Source organism: Chiloscyllium punctatum, chromosome 1 (genome assembly GCF_047496795.1).
Source record: "Chiloscyllium punctatum isolate Juve2018m chromosome 1, sChiPun1.3, whole genome shotgun sequence".
Lineage (NCBI taxonomy): Eukaryota > Metazoa > Chordata > Chondrichthyes > Orectolobiformes > Hemiscylliidae > Chiloscyllium > Chiloscyllium punctatum.
In genome coordinates, this window is record NC_092739.1 from 74,781,939 (window position 1) to 74,801,839 (window position 19,901).

Consider the following 19,901-nt stretch of genomic DNA (forward strand, 5'->3'; position numbering starts at 1 on the left):
GGGCCCCCCCCACATTCCTGATGAAGAGCTTATGCTCAAAATGTTGACTCTCCAGGTCTTCAGATGCTGCCTCACTGGCTGTGTTTTTCCAGCACTACACTTTTTGATTTTTTTTTCTTCATGGGTCTTGAGAGATAATGTTTGGTTTGAGGTTGTTTTCAGAAACTAGGATATCGGGGTGGGGGGGTTTAACCCATTCCCCATTAAGAATTCTGCTGATGAATTTAACCCATTAATCAATGGTGTTGCTCTGTACCTGAAAAGAACTAATTCCCAGTCTGTGTTATGTCCCACTGACCTCACAGCCTTGACTGCTCTTTCCATCTCTCTGTTCAATGAAGGATGGCACGAAGAACATATCAGCAAAGTAAACTTATTGAAACCTTATTTATAAATTGAGTGTCAATGTCTGATATTAATTCTTATTGGAAACTGTCTGTCACAAATATCCTTTTGTTCTGATCACTGAGTCTGCTGCGGTTGAAAGAAGGTTTGCTCCTTCAATCCATTTTGAATGATGGTTAATTCGTAGTCAATATGTGTTCCCTTTGAAATTGAACACGTCCATTGCTAGCCTTTCTCATGGCCTTTTGGAATCTTGAATAAATCATTGGCTCTGTCAGCATTTGACTGTGTACGCACATGTTTGCGATAACAAAATGTATGTCTTTCAAAATGCCTGGCCACCACACTGAATGTTTTGTTCTTACCCTGCACTTTGTGTTATCGAGATGACTCCATGGAGTTTCTGTTGTGTTTCTCTTCACATTTTCAATGGTATACCCCATTCCACAGTCGTACAGCTATCAATCCTCCACTATCATTCAGTGTTATTCCTGCTCATGTTACCTCTTCAGTGCTTTGTCTGTTGGACTATATATTGATCACTCTTGCAGACAAAGGTTTCCGACCATTGTGTACTCCTTGCTTGATACTTGAGCTGCATGTATTTGTCAGTTTGCTGTCAGTTGCGGGAAGTGATTTGGTTGCAGTTGTAGATTAAGACTCTATTTCTTCAACAAGAATAAAATCCTCTCCCTCTGCTTGATCCACTACTACCCTCAAGAGTATTTACACCTTACAAGGAATATAGACTATTCCACAGTCAAATCTCATCAGCCTAAACCTGAGAATCTTTTTATGAATAGAAGTAAGTTTGAGCATTCTTTCAATCACAAGGGCTGGGGAGGGAAATATATCCCTGGTGGAGACCAGATGGCCTCCTTCTTTAGAGACCGCAATTTCCCTTCCTACGTGGTTAAAGATGCCCTCTAACACATCTCATCCACATCCCGCACCTCCACCCTCAGACCCCACCCCTCCAACCGTAACAAGGACAGAACAGCCCTGGTGCTCACCTTCCACCCTACAAACCTTCGCATAAACCAAATCATCCGCCGACATTTCCGCCACCTCCAAAATGACCCCACCACCAGGGATATATTTCCCTCCCCAGCCCTTTCCGCCTTCCGCAAAGACCGTTCCCTCCGTGACTACCTGGTCAGGTCCACACCACCCTATGACCCACCCTCCCATTCTGGCACTTTCCCCTGCCACCGCAGGAACTGTAAAACCTGTGCCCACACCTCCTCCCTCACCTCTATCCAAGGCCCTAAAGGAGCCTTCCACATCCATCAAAGTTTTACCTGCACATCCACTAATATCATTTATTGTATCCGTTGCTCCCGATGTGGTCTCCTCTACACTGGGGAGACTGGGCACCTCCTAGCAGAGCGCTTTAGGGAACATCTCCAAGACACCCGCACCAATCAACCACACCGCCCCGTGGCCCAACATTTCAACTCCCCCTCCCACTCTGCCAAGGACATGGAGGTCCTGGGCCTCCTTCACCGCCGCTCCCTCACCACCAGACGCCTGGAGGAAGAACGCCTCATCTTCCGCCTCGGAACACTTCAACCCCAGGGCATCAATGTGGACTTCAACAGCTTCCTCATTTCCCCTTCCCCCACCTCATCCTAGTTTCAAACTTCCAGCTCAGTTACTGTCTCCTTGACTTGTCCTACCTGCCTATCTCCTTTTCCACCTATCCACTCCACCCTCTCCTCCTTGACCTATCACCTTCATCTCCTCCCCCACTCACCCATTGTACTCTGTGCTACTCTATCCCCACCCCCACTCTCCTCTAATTTATCTCTCCACGCTTCAGGCTCACTGCCTTTATTCCTGATGAAGGGCTTTTGCCCGAAACGTCGATTTCGCTGCTCGTTGGATGCTGCCTGAACTGCTGTGCTCTTCCAGCACCACTAATCCAGTATAGGGTAGGTATCAGTCCAGTCAAGGATAGTAGTGGGAAATTGTGCGTGGAGGCAGAGGAGATTGGAGAGACACTAAATCAATACTTTTCATCAGTATTCACTCAGGAACAGGACATTGTTGCTGATGTGAATATTGAGTCACAAGTGATTAGAATGGATGGCCTTGAGGTATGTAGGGAAGAGGTCCGGGGAATACTGGAAAGGGTGAAAATAGATAAGTCCCCTGGGCCTGATGGCATTTATCCTAGGATTCTCTGGGAAGCTAGGGAGGAGATAGCGGAGCCATTGGCCTTGATTTTTATGTCGTCGTTGTCTACAGGAATAGTGCCAGAAGACTGGAGGATAGCGAATGTGGTCCCCTTGTTCAAGAACGGGAGTAGGGACAGCCCTAGTAACTATAGTCCAGTGAGTCTCACTTCTGTTATGGGCAAAGTCTTAGAGAGAATTGTAAGGGATAGGATTTATGAACATCTGGATAGGAATAATGTGATCAAGGATAATCAGCATGGTTTTGTGAAGGGCAGGCCGTGCCTCACAAACCTTATTGAGTTCTTTGAGAAGGTGACCAAGGAAGTGGATGAGGGTAAAGCAGTAGATGTGCTGTATATGGATTTTAGCAAGGCGTTCGATAAGGTACCCCATGGTAGGCTACTGCAAAAATTACGGAGATATGGCATTGAGGGTGCATTAGAGGTTTGGATTAGGAATTGGCTGGCTGGAAGGAGACAGAGGGTAGTAGTTGATGGTAAAGGCTCATCTTGGAGTGCAGTTACCAGCGGTGTTCCACAAGGATCTGTTTTGGGACCATTGCTGTTTGTCATTTTTATAAATGACCTGGAGGAGGGGCTTGAAGGCTGGGTGAGCAAGTTTGCGGATGATAGAAAAGTCGGTGGGGTGGTGGACAGCGAAGAAGGATGTGGCAGGTTACAGCGGGATATAGATAAATTGCAGAGCTGGGCAGAAAGGTGGCAAATGGAGTTCAATGTAGCTAAGTGTGAAGTCATTCACTTTGGTAGGAGTAACAAGAAGATGGATTACTGGGCTAATGGTAGGCTATTTGGTAGTGTGGATGAGCAGAGGGATCTTGGTGTCCATGTACACAGATCTCTGAAAGTTGCCACCCAGGTAAATAGTGCTGTGAAGAAGGCATATGGCGTACTGGGCTTTATTGGTAGAGGAATTGAGTTCAGGAGTCCTGAGGTCATGTTGCAGTTGTATAAGACTCTGGTGCGGCCTTATCTAGAGTATTGTGTACAGTTTTGGTCGCCATACTATAGGAAGGATGTGGAGGCACTGGAACGGGTGCAGAGGAAGTTTACCAGGATGTGGCCTGGCATGGTAGGAAGATCGTATGAGGAAAGGCTGAGGCACTTGGTGCTGTTCTCATTGGAGAAAAGAAGGTTTAGGGGAAATTTGATAGAGGTGTACAAGATGATTAGGGGTTTAGATAGGGTTGACAGTGAGAACCTTTTTCCGCGTATGGAGTCAGCTGTTACTAGGGGACACAGCTATAAATTAAGGGGAGGTTGGTATAGGACAGATGTTAGGGGTAGATTCTTTACTCAGCGGGTTGTGAGTTCATGGAATGCCCTGCCAGTATCAGTGGTGGACTCTCCCTCTTTATGGTCATTTAAGCGGGCATTGGATAAGCATATGGAGGTTATTGGGCTAGGGTAGGTTAGGTAGGCTTCGGTCGGCGCAACATCGATGGCCGAAGGGCCTGTACTGCGCTGTATTTTTCTATGTTCTATGTTCTAAAACCAGTATAAATGGAACACGCTTACAGGTAGGAGTTGAAGGACAGGAAAGAGAGAGTTTCTACACAGCTTCCTGTTGAACTTCCCAGTTCAAGATTGAACTAAAAATTGCTCAGCTCAGCTCAGCTAAAGAGCTGACTACTCCCCTCTCTTTATACAGGTCACTTCTAAAGCATGACTACTTTGGCCTGAAGTCTCATATGTTTACATATAAACAAAAGGCCTCTCAAAATCCTATTCATACCCATACCAAACCAGACTGATCTGAGCCTGGCCCAGTTTATTACCCACGAAAAAAAATCAAGGACAGAGTCTCCTTTAGCCAAGGAACAGCTTATAGAAAAAAAAAGGGACTAGCTTTGTGACAAAGGACATCTAGATCTTTTCATATATTAGCCTCTGCAATTTCTCACTATTTAGATAATATGCTTCTCCTTTACTCTTCTAGCCAAAATGGGCAACTTTATTTTTCCCACATCATACTCTATTCGACACATATTTTTGCCTACTCATATAACCTATCAATATCTTTTTGTAGTCCCCTCACCCTCACCCTCACCCTAACCCTCTAACCCTAACCCCTAGGCAATGGCTAATGTCTCCTTTTTCAATGCGTGTGTAATTCTGTTCTTTCTCTATCAAATCTCTTGATGTAATACAGACCAGTTTCTTTGTTCTGACAGTTTATGTAAGATTTTGGATTTGGGATGTCCCTTGTGTAAAATAGGCAATTGTATGTGATTTGTAAGTAACTTACAGATAGTTAATTCAAGTTTATTGAGAAGCAGCAGTTTATATGCAGAATGTGATAGTCTCAGAAGCTTGTGGAGGCAACATTCTCTCTCTAGTTGAAATATTAAGTAACTCTGGGTATTCTATGCTCCATCTGAAGAAGACAGTTGCCTGGTGGACAATCCACTTGATGAGGACTGTCTCCTGTCTCCAAGCGCTGACCCCAGCATGGCAACTTTTGAGATTCATGGTTTAGCCTATGGTGGCATGGTGACTCAGTGGTTAGCACTGCTGCCTCACAGCACCAGGGATCCAGGTATGATTCCTGCCTCAGGCGCCTGTCTATGTGGAGTTTGCAGATTCTCCCCATGTCTGCGTGAGTTTTCTTCGGTTTCCTCCCAAATCCAAAGATGTGCAGATTAGGTGAATTGGCCATGCTAAATTGCCCATAGTGCTAGGTACATTAGTCAGGGATAAGTATAGGTTAGAGGAATGCGTCTGGGTGGGATAGTCCTTGGAGGGTCGGTGTGGAGTCATTGGGTTGAAGGCCCTGTTTCCATACTGTAAGGAAGCTAATAGAAACATAAAACATTGATAGAAGCTGTTCAGCCTATTGCATGCTGGTTCTCATAAAGATCAGTCATGCTTAGTCACTCCTCCCCTTTTTTTCTGTAAAGTTATAGTTACCTCATCTTCAAGAATCATCCTATTCCTTTAGAAAGTGATTCAGTATTTCATGTGGAACATTCCAGATACTGATAACACTCCATATAAAGAAACAAAAACGAAATTTCTCCTCATTTCACCTCGAGATTTTTTGGCAATTATTTCAAATATGGGATGGCTGGTTATATAGCTAGAGGAAATTAGCTTTTTTCTACCTATTTCATCAAGATCTATCATCATCTTGAAAATATCTGTTAAGTTACCTTTTAATTTTTTGTATGTCATGGAGAACAGTCCTAACTTTTCATATCTCTCCTCATAACTGAAGTCTTTCATCTCTAGGAGCATCCTGGTTAACTTTGTAAATACACTGCCCAAAATTACCCATAATCCTCAGGTGAGAACCCAACTGGTAATTTATAGAGTTCTAGTGTGATTTATTTGCTTTTATGTTCTTGTCCTATATTTAAAACCTAGGGTACCCAATGCTCCTTTTGATATCACCTTATCCATTTGCCACACACATTGTCATCAATATTTACATGGGACCAGATTTTCATGAATTGGGCAAGTCCACGAGACCTCCAGAATGGAGGACCAGACTGAGCACGCCTGCTTCCATTTCTAGCATTCCCATTTTTTTGCTGGCAGGTGGAAACATGTGCAATAGAACCTCCAGCAATTGTGGCACAAGTGAGGGAGGAGAATGTGTTGTGAATCTAATACTACACTCAATATGGGGAGTCCACATTGGAAAAATGGCAAAGGAGGGTTTTTCATGAAGCAGAAACTGAAGTAAAAAAAGGTAGTGTTCACTGCTCCTGGTGATTAATTTAACTAAACCTCAGCATGGGTTGGTCTGCCATAATGCCGGGAAGTCTTGAAGCTACCAGTACAGATGAGAGACTGTGAAGGTATTTTGAGGAAATGCTAGTGGTCATGCCAACCCTTACCAGGTCAATGATGCAAAAAAAGATGGCTACCACTAATGTAGACGTGAAAATTCTAGTAGTGTGGTAGTGATGGAATGAGAATTTCTTTTCTCCTGATCAACATGGTTTAGAGCTACTATTATACACGTTAGGTGGGATTTCAACCCAGTGATCCTGGGTCAGAGATATGGATATTATCAAAATGCTGCAAGAGTCTTATGAGATGGAATGAGAGCCTTAACCACTCATTAATTAGCCAATGAAGAGCCTCAATGGAACTAATGGCAGGCAGATGCTTCACTTGCCAGACAGGTCAGCAGGGGGTGGGAAGACAGTGGGCTAGGCTCATCATATTTCATGTGCCCTTCATCAAAAGCAAACATATCAGAGAATGGAGAAATGATAAAACCCCCTACCTCCAAACTCAGCAGGGCCATTTGAAACTTATGCTGATTCAAGCAGACCCATTTTGATTGTTCCAAGGACCATTGTTGCATTGTTCACAGTATGGTAATCACACATTTACAGAAGAAACAAAAGCAGTGTGGAAGATGAATGAGGTTTCATGAACTGAAGTTGTTTAAATCCTTAGCCCTTTAAGCATAAAATAATCAAGGTGCAGCTGACAGTTTTAAAAAACAAAAAAAAAACCCTTGCTGTTGGACAACGAGCCATGTGATATGGATGAGAAAAAGCCCAGAGCATCTTGATAGATTTCATTGTTCACCTTTCCCAGGGCTATTATTACACTGAGTCCATAATAGATGCTTGACTTAGTTTCAAAAGCTATAAAGAAGATATCTTAGTGACAACACATATTTTGATAGCAAGCTGTGCATCAGCCATTAAGGAATTGGCTGTCTTTATTATGATTACTGAATGCAAATATTTTTGTTTTCATTACAGATTAACCACTTGAAGTATTTGAAATCTTTGATCAGGTTTTATGAATGGAACTTTATGAGTGAAGGTGTTCTTTGATTATTAGATTTTTTTTGTCATTTTGTCATACTTCACTCGGGTAATGCTTTGGAAATCAAGAGCCCCACGATTCCTGGAGTCATCACAAATGTTAAAGATATTGTAAAGTATGCAAATATTCTTGAATTTGCTTGACTTTTAGGCATAGGTCAGCAGAAAGCACCATCCAGATTTGTGCTCTTAATAATAATTATTATGATATACAAATAAAATGAATCTAACTATAACTAAACAATAATGAACTTTTTACTTGACTCATGAGACATGGGCATCACTGGCTGGCCCAGCATTTATTACCTATCCCTAGTTGCCTTCATGGAGATGGTGGGGAGCTGCCTTCTTGAATCACTGCCGTCCATGTGCTGTAGGTAGACCCACAATGCTGTTAGGGGATGATTCCAGGATTTTCTCCCAATGATACTGAAGGAGAAGTAATATATCAACAGTTGACATATAACTTAACTAGTTAAAACTGAGCTTATGCTCAAAATGTCGATTCTCCTGCTCCTCAGATGCTGCCTGACCTGCTGTGCTTTTCCAGCGCCACACTTTTTGACTCCGATCTTCAGCAACGGCAGTCCTCACTTTCTCCTAATTAAAACTCTAGCCCTCTTATAAAATACTCACTACATACACATAATTATAGATAGAATTGGGTGTTTTGATAGAAGGAAGAAAAGCTGGAAGCCAGTCAATAGCTTCTGTATACAAGGATCACTTTTGATTGCCTGAACTTGCCGTGTTTCAATCTCTCTTCAAGTAATCTTCACATTATTGGGGGAAGCATAGATCAACAGGTTCACACATGATAGAGTTTCTGATTTATTAATTTTAAGGAATAGTTTACAGCAACAAGTAAAGGATGATTAAGGGCTTCTTTTTATTCACTCCTGGGATGTGGCATCATTAGCTGACCAGAAATTTATCGCCAATCCCTTACTGCTCTTGACCTGAGTAGTTTGCTGAGTAGGTGATATCAGAGGGCAGTTGAGAGTCCATATATTGCTATGGATCTGGAGTCACATATAGATCTGATTTGCTGAGGTCAGCAGATTTCCTTCCCTGAAGGACATTAGCGAACCAGACGTTTCTTTCCAACAATCAGCAATAGTTTCTTGGTCATCAGTAGTTTCTTAATTTTAGATTTTGTTTTTAAAATTGAATCTAAATTCCACTATCTGTCATGGTGGGATTTAAACTCAGGTCCCTAGAACATTGGGTGAGTTTCTGGAGAAATAGGTAGTGATATTACCATAAGTATATTGCCTCCCTATTTTCTTCAGGCTTCAGAGATTTTGTACTGCAAGAGACACAACACATTATCTTCCAGAGGTCTGAAGGCTTCTAGCAATATCATTCACACCCACACACTATTCAACATCCCAGGAGCCAATCAGATGGCTGTTGGCATCCACAGCTGGTCACAATTCCACAAGCCAATCTGTTGCTTGTTACTGACTGAATCTCAATTCGGACATAATTCTTGTCTTCAACCAACCTCCTCCACTGTGTCACAAAGCTGGTTCCTTTTCTCTAAAAGTTGTCCCTTTCTTCAAAGATACTGTGTCCTTGGTTTCTTTCAGAGGCGTCGTAATGCTCCCGATTTGACTAATTTGGTACAGAGATAAAAAGGATTTTGAGAGGCCTTTTGTTTATATGTAATCAGACAAGATTTCAGGCCAAAGTCGTCATGTTTTAGAAGTGACCTGTATGATGAAAGGGAAGTGGTCAGCTCTCTAACTGAGCAGTTCAGTCCAGAACTGGTTGGGCATTCAACAGTGAGCTGTGTGGAAATTCCCTCTCTCTTTCTGCCCTTCTAACTTCAACCTCTAAGCATCTGTTCCTTTTTTTTACAGTTTTTTTAAGGGGGTTGCTTATTGGGACTGTTGTGTATATTTGAAACAGCATAATTAAGTATAGTTTGGATAGACTGAGTTCTGTAGGGCTTCTTTATTCTGTTCTTTATGTTTCTTTGTGTAATTTTGTGAATACATTTCTGTCAGTTTTAAAATCTAATAGTCAACCTAGCTAACTTAGTCTAGGTAGTTTTCACTGTACACTTGCCAAAACAAATTACAAAGTTATCATCTGGGTAGCCTGCTCAAGAATGTTTTGTGTGGTCTGGTCTTGTCCATAACAACTGTTTGAACAAAGCAGCAATGTAAACATTGCTTACAATAAGTTTTGGTGACTTCCTTTTAAACAATACAGCAATCCATTCCACAATCTTTGGTTTTTTAAAATAATCCTTTTCCCATTTCAGTCAATGATCAGAAATACAAATAAAAATAGATACGGTCTTTACTGCTGCCGATGTCTTACCCGTGTGTGAGCATGAGGTGTCTGGAAATATGGGATGAAGAGGCAGGGAGAGTGGGGTTATGAGAGAACTTTGGAAATAGTGTGGGAAATGAAACCTGAAGCTGCACAACCCTAACAATCTGTTATAAAACTGGACCAAAGGTCTCATAAAACTGAGGTAGGCCTTCTAAACAGCCTGACTTACCATTCAGCATTGTTCAAACTGCCTTCAAAATGTGACAGGTCTGACTTGATAATATCCAGTGGTAGGGCAAGTATGGTATGAAGAACAATAGCAATATTTGATTATACTTTTAGCAAATGTCCAAAATAAAATATGTGCAGCACTTTTATGGTATGTCAAAGGTATATAATTGCCCCAAAAACAACAAATTCTGGAAATCACAGTGGGTCAGGCAGCATCCATGGACAGAGAGCAAGCTAACATTTTGAGTCTAGATAATTCTTCATCAGAACCCCTTAAATAATTGTTCCTTGGTCTCAATCACCAATACATTGAAAATACCAGCGCATTGCAAACAGTTTATTTGAAAAAAGACATTTTGGACCAGCCTTCAATATCTACCTACAAGTTTCTTGTATGTATTTTCCTTTAGAATTTCTTACATTCTTGCTATAGTTTCATGATTGCATACAACTTGTAGGTATCACAGATTAGACATACTTAAGAAGAGATGTATCTATATAAACACATTAAACATTTATAAATCAAAGTTGAATTCTTTTGCCATTCTAGGATGCCTATAGAGATTTATTTTAAAAATATTGTTTTACTTCCAGGACTATGCTATTAGAAAATTGTTTAAAATTGAATATTTCTGACTGTACTTGTAAAACAAGCTCAGCTTGGCCTCAAAATGTTCACAGGTTATTGAATAGATAGAATATTAATACTTTTATACATTAATCCCAATTCTATTTATTGCTTTGTCGAAAAGATTCTCTTTTAAATATTGATGTGGTGGTTTATTGCTGTTGATTACATCACTTCACCAGATGTGCTCCAGAACACTGCCAGCCTGAACAGCTAATGACTCTACATTGCCAAATAATACATCAATATTATTGGTTTTAATGCTATGCTTTCTGTTACCTTTATGATCTTAAATTGTCACATGCTTAAAGTAGCTAAAGGCAAATTTCTTAAACTTAATAAGATTTATCCTTTTTGCAATCCCTCTTTTAGTGAATATGTGACTCATTTTGACCCTTCAGTTACTGTGATAACTTTAAATACTTATAGTTCATGACCACAGCAACCTAAATTTAAATAATTATAATACATTCTACAAAGAAATGTGAATACCAATATTTACAATCATCTCCTGAACTATATAATAACTGCAAATCTCAGGAGGATACTTTACAGTATTATAAACAAAGCCGCCTACAAAATGTCTATATTTTGTCATATCACTGTCCTGTATCCTTTCTTGAAACTTTGTCTTATATTGCACTTAAATGATGGAGAACCTGATGCCATGAGGAAATGGGCACCATTCCAGATATTCCAGACACATACTTCTTGTTGTCTTTGCAACATGAACCTATAAAACACCTGCACAGAATGTTTTCTGAATGTTCTCAATATATTATCACTCCACATCCAGGATTTTGAGTGTGTGAGAAGTCATTTCACTTATGGTCATACATTGTTGATTAAATCCAACAGCTCACGAAAACTGGGGCGCCCATCTGGTTTCTGAAAAATTGTATACAAAACAATTGCAGTCATTATCCACTCAAGAATTGTTTACTAATAAACTTTGCCATTAATCCCATCTCAAATCCCCGGACTGGATTCTGACAATATTCAGAGAAATCTAAATGACACCCCATCACATTGCACGAGTATCAAATTATTGTCCATATCTGAAAAAAACAAGAGATGTAATGTACAGGCAAAGAGAAAAATAAGGAAATGAAGGATTAGTTAAACCAGGAGACAGGTAACATGATAACCACCAGATAAGGTAAAAATGGACCTGATTAATGTACAGAAAAATAGATATGCCATAAGTTGAACAGAATTCCCAATGTAGCCCAGGACTACCTCAGAAGTTGTCCTTCAATGTTACAGGGGTTTTAGGAGGATACGCAGCTCAGGTTGGGTCTATGCCCTACAAGTGAGTCAGGGGTTACAAGGGTCTGGTAGGAAAGTGCACATCAATTTCACTCCTCATGTTAACTACTTCCATTACTTTCTTTAGAAACTTATTAAAGTTGGCTAAACTAAATGGTCATCTAACTAAGCCTCGTCCCAAAACATTAACTCTGACCTCTCTCCACAAATGCTGCCAAACCTGCTGAACTTTTCCAGCAATTTCTGTTTTTGTTTCTGACTTACAGCATCCGCAATTTTTACCTTACTAAGCCATTTTGGCTTTCCTTAATTAATCCATACTTTTCCAAGTGACTGTTAGTTTCCCCCGGATTGTTATCTTTAAATGTTTTCCCACCACTGAGCTTAAACTAACTAGATTGGAATTGCTGAATTTATCCTTTACACTGTCCTGTGAACAAAAATGTAATATTTGCATTTTTCCAGTCCTCTCACAGCAGCCCAGTGTCTAAGGAGGATTGGAAGATCATTCCCAGTATTTCACGATCTTCACTCTTTCGTCAGCATCCTTGTATACAACTCCTCTGCCTTTGGTCATTTATTGACTTTAAGTATTGCCAACCTTTCCAAAACTACTACTTTATCAACCTTTAGTCCACCCAGTACCTCAAATGCATCAGCTTTCTCTATGGCTTAGCAGCAATTTCTTCCTTAAAGAGTATTAATTTAGTACCACCCTCTGTTATAACCCCTAACTCAAGGAAATCAATTCCCTCTTTGGTCCCTAAATGGCCAAATTCTCTTTTCACTATCCTTTTTTTTAAACTGTTTTGTTTATAGAGGACTTTCAATTCCCTTTTAACTTTGGCAATCTCTTTGCATACTCTCTCTTTATCTCCAATGTTTTTTTCATTTCCTCCCCCATATTTCTATATTGAACCTTGTTCTTATTTATATTATCCAACTGGTAATAGTCATACAACTATGTTTAATGGTTACTCTGTATCTTACACTTCATCCAGGGGGCATTGGACTTGATTGTCTTATCTTTCCATACTCATGGAAATCAACCTCAATTGTACCAAAATCAGTTCCTCTTTAAAGATAGTCCATTATAGATTTGCCTACCAATCTTTGGTTCCATCTTAATGGAAACAGATCTTTTCTCACCTCACTGAAATTTACTCTCCACCATTTAAGTACTTTAAATCTAAATTGTTCTATGTCCTTGTTCCATTTCTAACATAAAACTTATGACACTATGATCACTGGTCCCTAAGTGTTCCCTGATTGATATATGAAACATTTGGCCCACCTTATTTCCCTAAACTGGATCCAGCAATGCTTCCTTCCTCATTGGGCTAGAAACATAGCAATCAAAAATATTCTCCGGGAGATCCTATAGGAACCCTGCCCTTCACACTATTACTATCGCTGTTTGGACTTGGATACTACAACACTATTTTTCCATCTTTATAATATCTAACAAATTTGTTCTTCTTTATCTTTTCCACTTGTTGATGGCCTATAGAATATAGCTAGTGACATAATGACACTACTACTGTTTCTTTATTCTAACCATATAAATTTGGTTCCGGAACATCCTCTAGCTCTAGCACAGTAATAGTCTCCTTAAATCAATACAGTCTTCATGCTTCTTTTCTTTCTGTCTCCATCTTGTCTGATCACTTAGTATCCAGAATTATTTAGCAAGTAGTCCTGTTGTTATTTACAACTACAATATCACATTGTCATATGGGTATGTGCACCTACAGTACAACAGCCATTTTTATTGTGTTTCTTGCATAGACTTTAATTGATTCTTTCTTAGTCTGACCTCACCAACTATTTCTTACTGTAGTGCTATCTGCTTCCCTGAATCCTTTGTGCACTGTCTTTATCTTTTCTAATTCTACATTCTAGTTCCCATTCCCCAGCCGGGCTAATTGAAAGTTTCCCAAATAGCACTAAAAACTGCCCAGCAAAGATAATGCTCCAGGCCTTGTTCATCCATCCCTTTGGGCCTGTACATGATCCCAACATCCCAGAAATTTAAAGCCCACCATGACCTCTTCAGCTACACAATCATCTGATCTGTCCTCAAAATGTTATAAAGATCACCTCTGAGACTAATCTGGAGATTTCTATACTTCCTGTTTGCTAGTAATTAAATCTGACTACAGGATTCCACCTCACTTCCTTGTCATTGGCCCCAATATGGACCACAACCACATTCTCCCTCAGAATGTTCTACAGCTGATCAGTGACATTCCTGATTCAAGTATAAGGGAGGCAATATTCTAATCTCAAAGCAAGTCTGTGGACACAGAAATGTCTGTTTATTCCCCTAGCTATCAAATCCCCGAGTATTTTCTTTCATCTTCCGCCTTTTCCTTCCTGTACAGCTGAGTCACCCAAACTGCAGTCGCTCCCTAGATGAGCCTTCATTCCCACTGGTAGGTTGTTTTGTTTTTAAATCAATTAATCCAGGAATATTAATACACACCTGTATAGCAAGTGAGACATAAAACCTTTGGTTTTATGACCCAGAGGTAGGGACACAAGAACAAAACCTCCCACAAGTATTCAGAACTGATTCAGAACTAAATAGTGGTTGGAGAGCAAGATGCACTCAGAATTCCCCGCTCTATCAATCTGATCCTCCTTAACTTCCAGGTTGTCACACATTTCCCTATTTCCCCATATACCCTTAAAGTCTCCTGTGACCAAGAAATGCACTCCTGTCAACTGCAGTAAATGTCATGCAGTAACAAAGTGAAGACAGTCTATGTAAAGAGCTGAAGTAGCAACCAACCTCATGCCAGCAGCTGTACATGATTTGATACACTGAGGGTGAAGCAAGTGAAGGTCGGTATAGCCTTTCTCCTCGAGATATTTCATCAACAACCTCAGCATTTGACTTGTTCTCAAAAGGCATTCTCCCCTCAGTAAACACTTCCCACATCAAAACACCTTAAAGAACAATGAGGTAAAAAAGATCAGTAGAGACTTTCACAAAAAAAAATCCATTTCCATAACATTTAAAATTGTCTGGACATTTTATACATCATTACATTGAAGACAATGCTGTAACTATACTGGAACTTAGCAAAGAGCACATCTAGTCCTGGAACACAAATCTTTGGTAGTACAGCCAGGATGTCGTCAGGGCCCATAGCCTTCATTTTAAATGCCTTCAGGTATTTCTTGCTATTATGTTGAGTGATTCAAGACAGCAAGAAGCAGAGGTGACAATACTGCATGAACATAGTTATGAAAGCTTCAGACTTATCTTTTTGTTGCCATCCAGACCTCCCCTACTTGAGCCTGACAAATACACAGGATTATGATAATAGACTGTCAATTATACTCTGTTGATTTGGCAACAGAGTTCAGCATTCTACTGCTCCAGTACATACCACAATATCTTAGTGTGTTGACTGCCAAGTGCTATTGTGAACAAATCTTCTTCAATTTTCCCTTTAATTATTTCAATGACATACAGAAATGGCATTCCAAATAATGTCACTGATCTAAAGATCCAACAACTATATTAATTATATTTCATCTGGTATTATTCTATACATTTTAGAACCAATTTCTTTCCAATGGTAGATCCTGAATTCCCTTTAAAATCAATTTTATCTGCATTAGCTAACCCAAGCTGATTTGCCAGAGCAGCATCTTGTGCAAAATTGACCTCAGAGATAGGAACACTTCCATTGAAATATGAATTAAAATGTGATACATGAATGAAAATCATAGTAAAATCTAATGCACTCATAACCATTTTCACCTGCGAAACACTACATTTGTAAATTCCTGCCATCCATGATTGTTATGGCAGCAAAAATAAAAGAGCTGATCAATTATTTAGGCTGAAAAGAATCTAAAATAATAAGAAAATAAAGCATTTAAATTTTGTGCATTTAAATTGGCAGCTAAGGCATACTCTATATGCATCAGTAAGGACTGTGCCCAAGATTTCCATCCACTCTAGTATCATGATCACTAGAAGTACCAATCGACTGCTAAAAAGGGAGAAAACATAGAAACACAAAAAGGGGAGTAGGAATACCCATTCAGCCCCTTATGCCTGTTCAGCCATTCAGTATAATCATGGCTGATCATCCAACTCAGTACCCTGTTCCCACTTTCTCCCTTTATTCTTTGATACTGTTCACCCTAAGAACCACTTCTAGCTCCTTCTTGAAAACATTCAGTGTCTGCCCCCACTGCTTTCTGTGGCTGAGAATTCCACAGATTGACTGCTATCTGGGTGAAGAAATTTCTCCTTACCTCCGATCTAAATGGCCTACCCCATATCTTTAAGCTGTGACTGAAAGAAAATTGTATTTCTACAAGGTCATCGCAAAGCACTTGAGGCTTAATGATTCATTGACAATTAACCTTTTTGAATAGTTAGTAAAGAGTTTTAACCCCAGAGATTCCTTGAATAAATGAAATGTCTTACCAAATGACCAGACATCTGATTTGGTGCTGAATTTAGAGAAGTGAAAGACCTCCGGGGGTGACCACTTGACAGGGAACTTGGAGCCTGTTGAGCTGGTGTATTCATCATCAAGGACATATCTGTAGAAAGCAGACACCAAAGCAGTTTAACAGACATGAAAATGTCTTTGGAAAGGAACTCAATTATACATCAAATCAAGTTACACTTGAAAATAAAATCATTTATTTTCTTAATTTCATTTTTTCAGTTGTATTACCTCTGAGTACATAGTCCTAATACTTCAAGTGGAAAGAATTCTAGAAATAATTATTTTTGTTTGAGGAGAATTGTTAAGATACAAACTAAATTACTAATAACACTAATCCCTGAGGCTGAATCTTACCAGATCTCAATTAAGTATCATGTTTTCGAGTTTCATGGAGGGTGAAGGAGGCCCAACAGATTTGCTTACACTATTGTCACAAACACACCCAATTAACCATGAACCACATTCCTATGACTCCCTGATTGTCCAATACTTGCCATATTTTCCCATTTGTCTTGGGCGGACTTTCTCAACACTGCTGGAACATCCCGGGACCCCTGACACTGACACTATCTTTGAGCCCCAGATGCGCACCCAGTCAAACATTGGTACTCCAGAGTTACCCTTCACTGCGCATGTAGTGGGCCAGCAAGCGCAACAAATTTCTCAGGGCACATAGCTGGCATGGCTGACGCTTCATGGCACGTCCATCTGCACATCCTCCCATTGATCACTGTTCACGCAGCTCATCTATCCTTAGCCATATTCCATCTTACAATCCTGTCTAAGTCACTGTTAATCTTTTCTCAATGCCCACTGTAGCCCAGCAGCTTATCATTAATTAATGTCAACATCATATACAAGAAAGGCTTCAAACCATTTATTTTTATTCAGCAACAGCAAAATCTAAGAGAAAACAAACACAAGCTGTATTTGACTCTTATCTTATTAGTGGGCGGCACGGTGGCACAGCAGTTAGCACTGCTGCCTCACAGCGCCAGAGACCCGGGTTCAATTCCTGACTTAGGCGACTGTCTGTGTGGAGTTTGCACATTCTCCCCATGTCTGCGTGGGTTTCCTCCGGGTGCTCCGGTTTCCTCCCACAGTCCAAAAGATGTGCAGGTCAGGTGAATTGGCCATGCTAAATTGCCTGTAGTGTTGGGTAAATGTAGGGGTATGGGTGGGTTGCGCTTCGGCGGATCGGTGTGGACTTGTTGGGCCGAAGGGCCTGTTTCCACACTGTAAGTAATCTAATCTTATCAATAATTTTATCAATGATCACTGCAGCCAACTCCCCAGGTGTTAATGAGGTCTTGTCTGGTTTATATGCACAGTGCTGTAGTCTCTCATACAGGAGGTGCTATCCCTCCTACTGTACTGGATATTGTCCGGATCTTGTTGTATTTGGACATGGACTGCTTCAGCTTCAGAGGAGGCATGAATGGTATTGAACATTGTGCAATCATTGGCAAATATCCCCACTTCTGCCCTTATGATGGAGGGAAGGTCATTGATGAAGTAGCTGAAGATGTTTGGGCCAAGGAGACCACCCTGAGGAACTCCTGCAGCAATGTCCTGGAGCTGAGATGACTGATCTCCAACAACCACAGCCATCTTCCTATGTGCCAGGTATGACTCCAACATTGTCTAGATATGATGTGTACAGTTTATAGTGCCATGGACCTGGGGGCTTAGTTAATGAAGGAGTTGAAGCTTACTGCCAAGGCTGCAGCATTGATCTTGCCACAGGGATGTGTTGTGAACTGGCACAAATGGTATTGATAACAGTGTTGATACATTTTTGAGGAATGATTGAGAGATCCCACAAAGGTTGCCAGCTGCTCCTTCAGAGGAGGCAGTTGCAGAAATTTCAACACAGCTGAGCCACTGGGATAGAGTGGTCACCCATTCCATCAGATAACAGATTGTGGCTGAGCCATGCCTCAAGCTGGAGAACAGCATCCTGGGATGTTTTCAGCCTGTGAGGACACAACACCTTGTTCATTTGGAGGAATTGGCATCAGGCATGACAGCTGGTTGCTTTGGGTAAGGTTATTGATGGCAGCAGTGGAGCTGAGGTATCCAGGTTGCAGAGTGAGTATGGGTCTGGCACAGCTCCCAGAATCGGCAGCGACACGGTGGGAGAAATGGTGAAGAGATGGTCTCTGATGAATTGACGTACATGGGCCCGCCGCTGATGGTGGAAGAGCATCAGCAACTTGCAAAGTGATGGCATCTGTAGAATGGTAACTCCAACGTTGGTGAATCCGACAGGGGGCAGGCGATGTGGGTGTTGTTGCTGAGCCAGCTCAGGACTCAGCGCAGAGATGGCAGAACAAAAATAGACTCTCACTAAGTTATGTCTTTTTATTCTTTTTATTCTTAAACTATTCAAAATGGAACCAGATTGTGACAACAGTTGAAGCTTTTCACTGTATTTTACTATATTATCCACTGTAAATACAAGTGACAATAAATCATTCATTCATTCATTCACTCAGGCACTCCTGTACTGCTTGTGCATCCTGAGGTGACATTCAGCTGCAACCTCCTTATCTGGAGGCTGGTCAATATCCATAAAATTTGCTATTGGCCCTGGGCTTTTTGACATGGCTACTTTTCCTTCTTTTCTCTGTATCTTCATTCCTCTGCACCAATGATGATAATAACCCCTCCTGTGGCTGGATCCATCAGTCACATTTCGTTACAGAAATATAGAAGATAGCGATGCAAGTAGGTCTTTCAGCTCATCAGGCCGGCTCTGCCACTCAATGTGATCTCAGACTAAGTAACTTTACAAGAATGAATTGTTTGCTTTTGGCACTAATTTTCTGAGCCTATAGCAGCTTTCAATTCTTGTCACAATGAACAGCTATTTCACTCAAGTTATCCGTAGATGAAAGTTTCTCAAGGTGGAGGCTTTTAAATCAACATCCACTCCACACAAGCCTGCATTGACATCTTCAACAGACACCACACCAAAGATTACTCCAAAACATAATGGTGGTATTTAGCATCCAGAAATGGTTATGTGCATTTTAATGTGAATAATCAGTAATTAAAAAAACAATTTACACTTACATAGCACCTTTTTGATATTTTCAAATCAACCTGTCAGGAATGCTAGTATACCTTCTAGAGCAGGTGGAACATGAACCCGGGTCTTCTGGCTCATAAGGCAAGGACACTGCCACAGGACACCCCATACCTTACCTTTAATGTGTTATCAAGTCTCACACCAATCCATGGGAGAATGCTGAAACCAACGGGCACATGTACAAAATTTTAGCAAGTGCTGACCACAAGACTCAATCATTTGCATGAGGTCTCATGCACAAATTTAACATGTTACCTGGGACCACATGAGCAGGCACATGTTAGCCAGCTCTCCCAGTTTCATTACACTTGAATTTCTGGCATTGTTTTGGTCTATATTTTTTGACCAAGTGGATGTCTTGTGAATTAACAGCTATAAAGCATGTAAGTAACCTGGAGATTACAAACCGTCTTGCTCAGTTGTTCATAATGGTCATTGCCATGAATTGATAATTCCACGAGTATTAAGCAGCATTTCCAACCATTCATTATTGCTAGAAAAGTATGTAATTATTCCATTATCAGTGTAATCATTAACCAAGGTTAAAGCTTCACAATAAGAACATAGAACACATTGA

At 40.6% G+C, this 19,901-nt stretch overlaps 1 protein-coding gene across 1 annotated transcript in view; it reads right to left on the minus strand.

The window, feature by feature from the left end:
* Nucleotides 1–10,847: 10,847 nt before the first annotated feature.
* The window catches only part of txk (TXK tyrosine kinase), a 56,435-nt gene continuing 47,381 nt past the window's right edge, over nucleotides 10,848–19,901 (minus strand). The window contains exons 13-15 of the mRNA XM_072579601.1: nucleotides 16,203–16,321; nucleotides 14,544–14,701; nucleotides 10,848–11,368 (exon numbers count right to left, since the gene is read on the minus strand). Of these exons, the coding sequence (XP_072435702.1) occupies nucleotides 11,312–11,368; nucleotides 14,544–14,701; nucleotides 16,203–16,321 (334 nt within the window). The 3' untranslated portion in view covers nucleotides 10,848–11,311. The remainder of the gene's footprint in view (nucleotides 11,369–14,543; nucleotides 14,702–16,202; nucleotides 16,322–19,901) is intronic.